The 12,530-nt window shown below is 33.5% G+C and overlaps 1 protein-coding gene across 1 annotated transcript; it reads left to right on the top strand.

Annotated features, from left to right (window-relative positions):
- The first annotated feature begins 543 nt into the window (after positions 1 to 543).
- On the top strand, positions 544 to 2,088 carry LOC18433378 (PEBP (phosphatidylethanolamine-binding protein) family protein). The gene is made up of 2 exons (XM_088874340.1): positions 544 to 861; positions 1,755 to 2,088. The coding sequence occupies exons 1-2, from the start codon at positions 655 to 657 to the stop codon at positions 1,827 to 1,829; spliced, it is 282 nt and encodes a 93-aa protein (XP_088730466.1). The 5' UTR covers positions 544 to 654; the 3' UTR covers positions 1,830 to 2,088.
- The last annotated feature ends 10,442 nt before the right edge of the window (positions 2,089 to 12,530 follow it).

Genomic DNA, 12,530 nt, shown 5'->3' with positions numbered 1-12,530 from the left:
ATCATGAAAGGAGCAACCCTAATCCGAGAATGATAATGAAAAGAGCAACCCTTATCCGGATCATTTAGCCCCTTAATAGATATTGTAAGGGGTTTCTACATCTTAAATGATGTTTTTCTAAAATTGTTTTTGCAAGGAGCACTTGTTCAAAATGCTAGTTGTTATTTGCCATTAAGGACATTCATCAAAGTCAATACTCAATAGATGAACTATTTAACCTCTCAATACATTTTTATTCAACATAATGACTCTTATTTTTTCTTTATTTAATTTAAAGAACCCCAAAGGCATATAATCATCAACCAGACATATTTTGTTAAGCTTTAACAGATGAGCAAAATATTAATTGGGTAGTATGTTAAGGATGTTTTGCTAAATTTCCCATTCCATTATCTATCAAGAGCAGATGCATCAAACATGCTAAATAATGGAAAATAATAAAGAGACAAAAGCCCTCTTTATAGTTTTAATAATACACAAACATCTACAAAGGGCAGTGTGCATCATTTTCCTATGTGCAACAGGGGTCATCTTAATGCTTTCTCTCTTGAGTTGCAGGGTGGTCGTGAATATTCCCCCTACTCTGAAGGCATAATTTGAATTTGAGGCGGTTTTCTTGTTTCGGCGTTGGGAGCTTGGTACACAACGGTGACAATGTATGGTGTTGAGATTGCAGGGTTGCCGGAAGGTTTCTCGGGCAGGGAGGAGGAAGAAGGGGGGGAGTATGCGGGCATCAAGGAAGGGAACAATGACTGGAAGGTGCCTGGATGGAGAGGCCTCAAGCTCCCGCTCCCATCTCATGGGCATAGATTTCAGTTCAAGCTTTATGCACTCGACGACGAGATGCATCTGGGCAACAAGGTATGAACAAGCCCTTTCTCCATCTCTCTCAAAGTGTCATCCTCTGTGGTTTATAATCAAACATGTATCGGAAAAACTTTTCATGGAGGGATGGGTTACGGGCCTTTTGGTCGAACTTATTAGTGGGATTTAATGTTATTATTGATCGTTTAATTAGATCTCATAAGGCTTTTTAGATATGCTTGATTGGGTGGCTTGCCTCTTTGCTAAGTGACCTTGACGTTCTATGGTTCTTTGCATGTGTCTGTGGATTCTTTGTGCATGTTGAACCATGAAAAATGTCTCCGCTCGTGTTGATGCCCTTGTTACCAAGATTGAGCCCTGTCAAGACTGGTCCAAGATAAAAATAGGTTTGGTCGAGAATTAGTCCAAATTGATGTTCGACCGGGCTTGGCCTATTGGACTAGTTCGAGGAGTTAAATGAAGTTGGGCAAATTTTGTAATTCATTAAGTATTTGTGCAGTATTACATCTATTCCTTTATCTTTTTTCTTTCCTTCTTTCTAAAATGCGTTCCAACCGATTTGATCTGATTTTCACACTGATTCAGTGGTCGGTCTGATTGTTGTAAAACTGGTTGACAATATAGAACTTCGGATATTTCTTGACATATATTATTGAAAGCTCTTGAACTGTAGAAATCTTACTACTCTCTATTATTGTTGCCTACAAAAGTAACAATTGCCCGCTACTGAATTTAGCCGCCTCCTTTCTTTAAATAGTGACCAGTGTACACAGCATCTGAAAAGTTAAATTTGATATTAGTAGAATGGATCAGTAGATTTGACGCTTGTATCTTGTTAGTCAAGGGCATGCATCCTCATCTATGTAATATCGATAAATGTCTGCACATTTGGGTGCTTATCCGTGGCCGATTTTGTTTATTATGATTAGGTGACTAAAGAGAAGCTCTTGGACTCGATCGGAGGACATGTTCTTGGTGAGGCAGAGCTGGTTGCGATCTTTTGATTTCTGAGGTGGTTACCGAGCTGAGGTTACGAGTGAGTTTCAGAAGTGGTGGCCGCTTTCTTAATTTTCTACTGGTACTGTACTTTGATGGATTTCAATGTTCTCTTAATAAGATGTTTTAAGTGCATTGATGCTGAATTACTGAAAAATTGAACTGTGGTGTTCAGAAGTGGTGGCCACTTTCTTAATTTTCTACTGGTACTGTACTTTGATGGATTTCAATGTTCTCTTAATAAGATGTTTTAAGTGCATTGATGCTTAATTACTGAAAAATTGAACTGTGGTGTTCATGCTTTTGTTTGGGTGGGCATTCCTCATGGATTTGATACGAGAAATCATGCTATGTTTTCATTTTTTTGATGCAGATCAAGGTCTGGTTGCTACGATTAACAAAAATAAAATTTAAATTTTATAGCAACCAGATCTTGATTTGCATCATTATCCTCAGTGATAGCCTCGAAAAGAGTCCAAAAGTATGGATTCTATTTGAGAGATTAGCCTGAATTATTAAATTAAATGGGAAACCTTTCTTCCATGGGTAATCAAATTAGAGTTTACCTTCAAATGGTATTGAAAAATGTGGTTTTAATACTGGAAATGTTTCTGATAGCTGTAAAATATAATTTTATTTTTATTTATAAAGTTTAAAAGTTAAAAAATAGTTTAGATTGACAGATCTATGAAAACTTGAAAATGTTGAAAATTGACGGTCTAAAAATACATTACACAATACACTATTTTCGACATTTAAAATTCAATTTTTTCTCATGTCCATGTATCTTGATGTCGAGATGATCAATTTTAGGATATTTGGGCATCAAAACAACATAATCGTTGTGGTAGGCTCCAATTTGATTGTTTAGAGCTTCAGCTCTATATAAACTTTTCCCTTATTCCATACCTAAAGAGTTTCCCTCATTTGGGGGCTCTTTTGTCTAATCAAATATGGAAATGCATCCTCTTGGTCTCCTAAATTTTCTCAAGGATTTTAGAAACTGGTTCTGTTGGGGAAGGACGCGAAAATACCATTAATTGGCTAGAGTTATTTTACAAGGCTCAAATAGATATTACTTATTACTGCAATTTTTACTTTTTAAAGACTTTTAACCTGTAAGATACGTCCTGAAAATTGTTGAATAATTTTCAAATGACTGTCGCACACGATTAAGACATTGGTATGGTATTTAAGTGAGGGATGACACCATTTACTTTTGGTTTGGTGCAACGACGTCACGATTACTTATAATTATCCGGAGAAATTTGATAGTTTGGATGTGTAAAAGTTTAGAAATTTTTTATTGAACTTTGAGCTTGGTCAATAGAACTGTTTTCATATACAATGGTGAAGAAGATTAATAGTCTTCCATATATAAATAGTTTTTTCCTTTTGAGTAATTTGGGTCACTAAAACAGTTGACCTAAATTCAAATATTTTTATGCCGTATTGCTAATCCCCATGATTAAGGGTTGTCCCCCTCCCCTTTCACAATTAGGAGGTTATCCCTATTGCTAATCGTGGACATTTATGGGTTATAGTAATGAAAAATGGTTTAATAGGGCAGCAGCCCTATTAAAATAAATTAAATTTCAGTTTATAATTCATCAAAAATTATAATTCAAGTGTCCAAAAATTTTTAAATCGATCATCTCAACTTGAACGATATGGTTGTGCAAAAAAATTAGGATTTTAAATTTTAAAAAAGTGTATATGTAATAAATCATCTAGACTATTTATTTCGCCCAAGAAATAAAGAGTTTTCGTATTTGTAAGATCTGTATTATTTTTTGAGTTTCAATTTTTATTGTCGGTTTTGGAAATTAGAATTGTAGAGTCATGATGACTTTTGATGCCAAAAGTGTTTTCCAGACGAAAATCTTAGGTGAAGCTTTATTTTGTTTTCGTAAAGCCTAGGCCCTATAAAAATTTCATCCCATGGCAATTTTATTTATTGGCACTTGGTAGCGTAATTTTGCATGTTCTAAATAGCGACGGGAGCAGGTTCTAAATAATCACGGGAGTATTATTTAAGTGGTTTTCAACCAAAATGCTTTCTAGTTGTTTTGTGTTTCAATCCTGGACATGGATAATTTGAATAATTTGAAAAGGAAGAGACTATAGATCGTTTACAGGTGAAAATGAGCAATCTATTCGTTCATAGACTCATCATTGTCTGAAAAATTAGACAGAGCGCGTTTTTAGACCACTATGGATCTAGCATGTCCATGACAACACTGTCACGGACATGCTAGGTCCGCAACAGTAAAAAATTCATGTGGAACTGCAACGGATGGCATGTTGTCCGTTGTGGGTCTGTTCAGTGAACCGCCACGGACTGTGATGGTGGCGAAATACTGTAGCACTTTGTCTATAAGCGTTTTCAAGATTTTTCCATTGGAAAATATGAAATGTACATTTTAGAATACAACTTTGGAAGGAATTGCTAGGGGAGGTGTTTTTAATTAAATAAAGGTCAAAAAAAAAAAAGAAAAAAAAAAGAAGAATGCGTAACCTGTTCTTGAGCAATTCTTTTGAACCCTTCAATGATTTTTAAGATGGAATGAGGTCTTAAAACAGCATTTTCTAATATTAGAAAAGTACATCTTAGGAGATATAACATTGTTACGAAGGCCTCACAAGGTCTAAAGAAATTATTAGCTTGAGCATGAATTGTTGAGCTGGCTGGCAGCGGTTGGAGGAGTAGGCTGGCTCCGACATGGGCCAAGTCCAAGCCCGACTTGCTCTTGGGCTATATTGTATGACTTAGCCTTAGTAATTTAGGTTGGGCTGACCCAGTGGACCGTTTGGCCATTTGATAGCTTCTCATTGTGAGAAGCACTGTTTGAAAAGATGATTTGGATTGAGATTAGTTGATCTGGACTGGGAATCGGTAGGAACTGGTGTGTTGGTAGGAGTTGCGAATCTATTGGTTGCTTACGTGGTTATGAGATTATATTTTTTTTATAATTTTTTTTTTTTTTTCAATTTTTTTTTTATTTTTTATTATTAGTGGGTTCTCTCGGTCGAATTGCTAGACCGAATCGGTTTTCAGGTGTTTAACATACCGATTTGGGTTTTCAAACAATGGTGAATTAATGTATGTGATCTATTTAAATTTTTTTATTATAACACATTAACACTAGAAACACATTTTTTTTTTTTTAACCGTGTAATTTGGCTGCCCGGACAGTCTACACTTACAGGGACCAGTGAGACATCTTCTTCTTTATTTTCTAGACATTGTTTGTTGCGCTTCGTCATTTCATGTTGATTACCTGAGGACGTAGAAACAATTTTTTTGCCGACCGGCCTCAAAATAGGGAAGGCTGATCAGTATAAACTATTTTAGGGAAGGATGCGACTTGTATGAGATGGCAACTTTAGACAATGTAAGGCATACCTCCAAACTTTGTTGTAATTTTGGTTTTAAAAATTCTTGGGATGATATGAAAATATGTTTTTATTTTTAATTATTAAAAGTTTAAGGAAAAATGACATAAATATCTGTTATATTTATTATTATTAAAAAATACCTTTTAGTTTCTGTTATTACAGATATGTCTGTTTTTTCAACTTCATAACTTTTTTTTCTAAAAAAGATCTAACTACCCATTTTCGGTTTTTCAAAAACTGAAATTTTTAAAATTTTCAATTTTTTAAACACCCAAATTTGTACAATTTTTGGTTTTTAAAAATCCGAATATTTATAGTCATTTCCTAAAAAAAGATGAAGTTGCTTACTTTAATTATTCTAATAGCTTAAATGTAATCAGTTGTGCTAAAAGTCTCTTTTTGGTTAAACACGCCCAGTATGGATAACTTTTTACATGATGTTTTAAAGGATATGGTTTCTATAAGGTTGCAACCTTAAACAATCCAATTAAGGCGCACCTTCAAATTATTTTATCGTAACGTGTAATTTGGGTCTAAAGCATTCTTAGGATTATCACAAAAATCTATTTTCATATCTAATTATAGAATTTTAAACTTCAAGAATGGTTAACATCAAGTAGAACTATAGGCATATGAAAATTTTGAAAATGGACAGTCTCCATAATGTGCTGCAAAATGAACTATTTTTGAGACCCAAAATCTTTTTCTTTTTTCATATTCATACATCTTATTATCGAGATGATCAATTACGAGATTTTTCAATATTAAAACAACCTTTTTCGCTGGATTTTTGAGGTGCATCTGTAATTTGCATTTTAAGGTTGCAACCTTATATAAATTTTTTCCTTTTTTAAAAGACATAGTTTTTGAGTTTTTTTTTAAAAAAGTAGCTCCCCAAGAACGGAAGCCAAGACCTCTTTTTCTACCACATAGGAAAACCACACCAACCACAACTTATCACTAAAATGTTCGGCTTGTATCATAGATATTTGGTTTTTCAAAAATTCAAAATTCTTAACTTTTGGTTTTTGAAAAACCAAAAATTTTAAAGATTTCGGTTTTTGAAAAACAAAAAATGGACGGTCTAGATAATGTGTCGCAAGATGTACGATTTTGAGACTTGAAATTTTTTTTCCCTATATCCATACATTTCGATTTGGAGATGATCGATTAAGCCTCTATTAATGAATTTTTAAGGTGCATGTTAATTCTACACATTATCTAGACCTTTAATGTGTTTATTAATGGATTTTTAAGGTGCACCTTGTATAAACATTTTTTCTTTATAAAATGCTTGTCAAATGTGACCATTAGTTATTTTCTTTTTCTTTTTTTCTTTATGAAATGTTTGTCAAATGTGAACATTAACTATTTTTCAGGCAGTTTGGCTAGTACGAGAGAGGAAAAATTGTGCCTGTATTATATTTAAATATGGTAATCCAAATTTATAGGTAATTTATGGAGAAGTATACATGTTCGATATTTACAACCTGAGAGTGATGATTTTTCTAAAAATACTTCACCTTTTCTTTTAACCTTTTTTTCCTTTAAAGTCTAATGGTCCAAATATTAGACTATTTTTTTTTAATTTTTAATGTGTAGGGATCAGTCTCATGTTGGAAACATCGAACCATCCATCCTTCAATTTTTTTTAAAAATACATGAACATCGAACCATCCATCCTTCAATTTTTTTAAAAAATACATGACGTGATGTTAGAGTAATGGGAGTAATGTTTTTCTTATAGAAACAAGAAAATAGGCATGTCTCATATCTACAATATTGGACCCCCCTTCCAATAAACCTTCTCAAGAATTTTCAAATCTTTATGTTTCTAGGTGGTTTGCCTGACCATAAAGATCCCAGTGTACCACAAAAACTTTTAAAACTTGGCAAAATTTCATGAAGTCTTAGAACTTAGGCAGACTCGCCATTTCGGAAAAGTAAGAGAGTGCTCGTGGGATGAACGAAACGGTAATTTTATTTTATTTTTACAAAGTTTGTAGTCCAGCGGAACACCTAGAACATAAATGGGTATTAGTTTGTAGTCCAGCGGAACACCTAGGGTTTTTTATGTAAAAATTAGTTGGATGTCTTGAACATTGGACCATATACTTCACAAAAAATACATAGGGCAGTCCAGATTTTGGATTGATCCCAATATTTGAAAAAAAAATTAAAATAAATAAAAGGCGGACTGATGATGAAACATCAAACCAGAGGTAAAATTTTTTTAAAAAAATGGACATTCACATAATTTTTTGTAGGGATTGTGTACTATGAGAATCTAGTCAATAACACTTTTAGAACCATCCAATTTGAAATTTGAAGGATAAGAGTAATTGTGATCAACTTGTATTACAACAGATTGTATGTTTGTAGGGCAAGCTTTCTATGCTTCCGCTACAGCATAAAACTTATGTACTTCCCTTTATCCAACCGTCCACTCTGAATGGAGGGCTAAGATTGTATGTTTGTAGGGCAAGCTTTCTATGCTTCCTCTACAGCATAAAACTTATATACTTCCCCTTATCCAACCGTCCATTCTGAATGGAGGGCTAAGATTGTCCCAATCACAATGTCACTTCTCTACACTATTTTATTTTTAAATTTTTTTCTATGAACTATTTTGGCACCATTTTGGACATCCAATCCCCTATCAAACTCGCACTAGCAAAAAATATAAAAAACAAATAATTTCAATAAAATGAAATGACCAAAATACCTCTGAAAGTTTCAAGAGGTATTTTGGTCATTATATTTTATCAAAAAATTATTTTTAATAATTTTTATGGGTGCGCCTCAATGAGAATATGACACGTACCAAATTTCATATTCATATAATTTGTATAAAAAAAACTAAAAATAAAATACTTTAGGACGTTGGATCTAAGATCAAACGGTGGGTGGCTCTCTTGATCAAAATTGGACGGCTGGATGGTAGTGGAGAATAGATCTTCTATGTTGTAGGAGAAGTATAGCAACCTTTCCGATGTGTGTACCTTGAGACAAATTTTTTTCTTTTCAAGTCCATAGAAAGTGCAATTAAGAAATTATTTCTACTCGCATTAATTTATGGATTGAAGAGGTTACCTCCCCAAAATTTGAGATCCTAAAATTCTTCTTTGATTGGATTTTACTTGATGGACTAAGCTGACAATATACTTCTGCAAAAGTATAAAATCTTTTGGCTTTACTGAAGTACCTAATACTTCAAACTAGTTTAGGGTGTAATGGTAGAATGGGTTCACTTCGCACACGGATGCATCCGTAGGTGTACAGGTAAGGTGCACCTTCAAATTTTATCATGGTATATAATTTTGATGTAAATATTCTTAGGATTATCTCAAAATCTATTTTTATCTCTAATTATAAAATTTTAAATTAAAAAAAAAGTTAAAATCAAATAGATCTATAAACATATGAAAATCTTGAAAATGGACAGTGTAGATAATATGTTGTAAAATACACTATTTTTGAGACTTAAAATCTTTTTATTTTCCAGAGTCATACATCTCGATGTCGAGAGGATCAATCAAAGAGTTTTTCTACATTAAAACTAATTTTTCCGATGGATTTTTGAGGGGCATCCATAGTTCTACATTGTACTGTAGCATCTGGACATAAACTTTTTCCTTGTAAAACTATTTAAACTTTTGGTATAAGGAGGTAACAATCACTTTTGTTTGTGAGATTTCATATCCATTATTTGTAAGTGGCATTAATTGGGTTCATAATTCAAAAAAAAAATTCTTAAACTTCGTGATACACCCCAAGCCGTCAAATTTAAAATGAGATGACTATGATAATTATGAGCTCCTTATAATAAAAGTAAAGAAGTAAAGCGTCTCATAGTATACAATCTCCTACGTAGAATGTCAAACTTATTCTTTTGTGCTCTCTATCTATCTGCTAGGCAATTCTCCAAATACCCACTAAAGAACTTTGATTATTTTTTTCTCTCTCAGCAAATTCATTATCTCTTTTCTCATGATATTTTGGGGTTTTGGTTTCAAACTCGAGCACTTCTTTTTACTTTTTTTCTTTTTCAAAGGGTGCAGTTTGTATAGAGTTGAGGCTCTAAACAATCAAAATGAAACACACCTTCAAGGAGATGGTAGGGTTGGGTTGAAATGTGGTTTCAATATTCGACATCTTTGTGATAGCCTTAAAATATATTTTCATATTTAATTATAAAATTTAAAGCTTAAAAAATAGTGTAGATCGAGCAGATTTATAAAAACTTGAAAATCTAAAAAATTAACAGTCCAAAAATACATTACAAGATGCACTATTTTCAAAACTTGAAATCCACTTGTTTTTCATGTACATGCATCTTAATGTCGAGATGATCAATTTGAAGATATTTAATGATCAAAACAATTTATACTAGTAAATTTTTTGAGGTGATCTCTAATTTGATTGTTTAGATCCTTGGCTCCATATAAACTTTTTCTTTGGGTGAATATTTTTTAAAATTCTTTATACAAACTGTACGACTTCAAATACAAGAGATATAAAACATGGACAGCAATGCTACCGAAACAACACACCCAAAACCCTAATTTAAAACCTGTGTTGTTAATATTGGATTGGTGACCGAATCAATGATGACACCATCCAAAAATATAATAAATTTTAAAAAAGAGAAAGTATAGAAACATTTGAGCATATAGAAAATAGAGCAAATTATGTATGGAGAGTGTTTGGGGTGTTATTATCGTTTGATGTTTGGTGTTTTATTTTTTCTAAGTTGCCCTTTTGTCCGGTAAGAACAAAACTGAACTGGAAGGCCCTATTTTTATTGTAAATGCAAAGAGTTGTCCGATGTTCATATTACCAGATGGCTAGTTTTTTTGTTAAGTTCTTGTCCGGTAGTGTTGATATCGGACAATTGTGTAGTTCTATATTGTCCGGTGGTCGTATTATCTGATAGCTCTCTGGAATCTTCCAATCCGCAATCATTTCTCGTTCTACTTCAAATCTCAACAAAAGAACTTCAAATTTATTCCAAAATAGTTGTATTTCATTCCACTAGCAAAGCTCTATCGAAATGTATAAATATTTTATCATTAAAGTGATTTTATGACCCAAAGATTAGGTTTTTTGAGCGCCAAAACCCCAATCTGCCATTAATCGTATTTTCCCTAAATTAATACACAACCATTACATATTCATGAGATTTTCTTGATAACATTACACATGTGAGATTTTCTTGATGATTGGCCCAGCTAGAAAATAAAAAATGATAGAAACCCCTATAAACAAAAGTAACAGAATGAATTGAAATTGATGCGGATGTTAAACCTACCTGATTAGCACCACCAAATGTCTGCAGAGCTTTAGATGGTTGCTCCATGGAGAGAGGGAGCTCTAGGTTGTAGAGAGAGAGAGGAAAGAGAAAGCGCGAGTGAGAGGAAAACAATGATGGGAAGAAAGGGCAGACGGGTTTTGAGGAATTCCAGAGAGCTGTCTAGTAATATGAACACCGGACAACATAGAACTACACCAACATCTGGTATAAAAACTACTGGACAAGAACTTAACTCCGGACAACTTCACCAATATCTGGTATGAAAACTACTCTTCTTGCGTTTGCAGAAAGAATAAGCCTGGTACTCATAATTTATAGCAAAAATAACATCAAACGGCGAACGCCCCGAAACAATGTCGGTATGTAATTTGCTCTATAAAAAAACAAATAATTGAAAAAAATAGTCCATGATTTCATATCTCATTGATGCACTCTAACAATGTATCAAACAATTCCAATGAAAAATTGTGAAGTAAATAAAGAACTATTGAAGGGGAAAAGTCAATTTTTCATATACAAATAAAGATAGCCAAAGAATCCATGATATTGATATTAGAATTTGGAGCAAGTCTCATGATTTCATCTATCGGGTACTATACAAATTTCCAGTACTTACCATAGTATCATTTTAAGCATTAATCCATCAAAGCAATCCATAAACTAATACTCTTCTAGATTAAACCAAAAATATAAAACAGAAAAATCTTGAAAACTGAAAAGAAATATCGATCAAGTCTTTCGTGTTTTACATACTCCACAGTTTCAATGAAGTGTTAAAGAACAAAAAGGAAAGCCAATCAAAATATTTTTTAAAAAAACTTATATTTATTAACAAATGCATATCAGCATCCCAAAAATGACATATAACAATTAAACTCAACAAAAATCTGAAAACTGAGAATTTTACACTGAATGGAACATTAAACAACCATTAAATAGAGAACAAGAAACAATGTATTACATTGACGTAGAAAAGATCGTCTACAACAAAAACCCGAAAAAAATCAAATTTTATTATTTTTAAATATAAAATAAAAAACAAGAAAATAGTTTCACATGCTTTGGGATGAAAATGGTTATCAGGATAAGTGGTCCAACAGTTTTTTTCTTTTAGGGAATATTCGACAGTCAGTTTCGGTTCCACTTCTGTCTCTGTCCTCCAATGGCAAATGGAATGACATGAAGACCAACATATGGAGACAAACCGATGCATTTCCAAATATATTTGGAGACAGTCTTAAGAGAGAGAGAGAGTTTTACAAGTAAAATTGTAAGAGAGAGAGAGAGGGAGTTTTACAAGTAAAATTGTAAGAGAGAGAGAGTTTTACATGTAAAATTGTAAGAGAGAGAGAGTTTTACAAGTAAAATTGTAAGAGAAAGAGAGAGAGAGAGTGAGTTTTACATGTAAAATGGCAAGAGGAGAGAGGGAGAGAGAGAGGGTATTACAAGTAAAATAGCAAGAGGAGAGAGAGAACTGAAACACTATAAGGCTGGATTCAGTGACAACATCCGATAGACCTCCACCAATGGCAATTGTAATAAAAGCAAGAACTAGAAAGAGGAAAAACATTACACACCAAATATGTATCTAGCTGCACAATTGCTAGAAAAGAATAATGCAATTCACCAGTAGAGAGAGAGCAAGGGTAATGCAATTCCAACAGAGAGAGAGTAACAGTCTGTGCGGTGGAAGAGAGAGAGAGAGAGAGAGAGAGAGAGAGAGAGAGAGTTGGAAGTTGGGGGGATTCACGGAGATGGAGAGGAAGACTGTGTTAGAGACTGCATACACTGAGAGAGAGAGAGAGAGAGAGAGAGAGAGAGAGAGAGAGAGAGAGAGAGAAGCAATAGAACAGTAAATAGAGTTGGGGGAATTCATGGAGACAGAGGGGAGAAGTCTGTGTTAGAGACTGCATACACTGTGAGAGAGAGAGATAGAGAGGCAGTGAGGGAGAGATTGTGTTGGAGACTGCAGGTAGTGCGAGCGAGTTGCAGGAGT

This window comes from Amborella trichopoda, chromosome 8, assembly GCF_054954075.1.
Source record: "Amborella trichopoda isolate Santa Cruz 75 chromosome 8, AtrichopodaSantaCruz75HAP2 v2.0, whole genome shotgun sequence".
Classification (NCBI taxonomy): Eukaryota; Viridiplantae; Streptophyta; class Magnoliopsida; order Amborellales; family Amborellaceae; genus Amborella; species Amborella trichopoda.
This window is presented reverse-complemented; position numbering and strand designations above follow the sequence as displayed.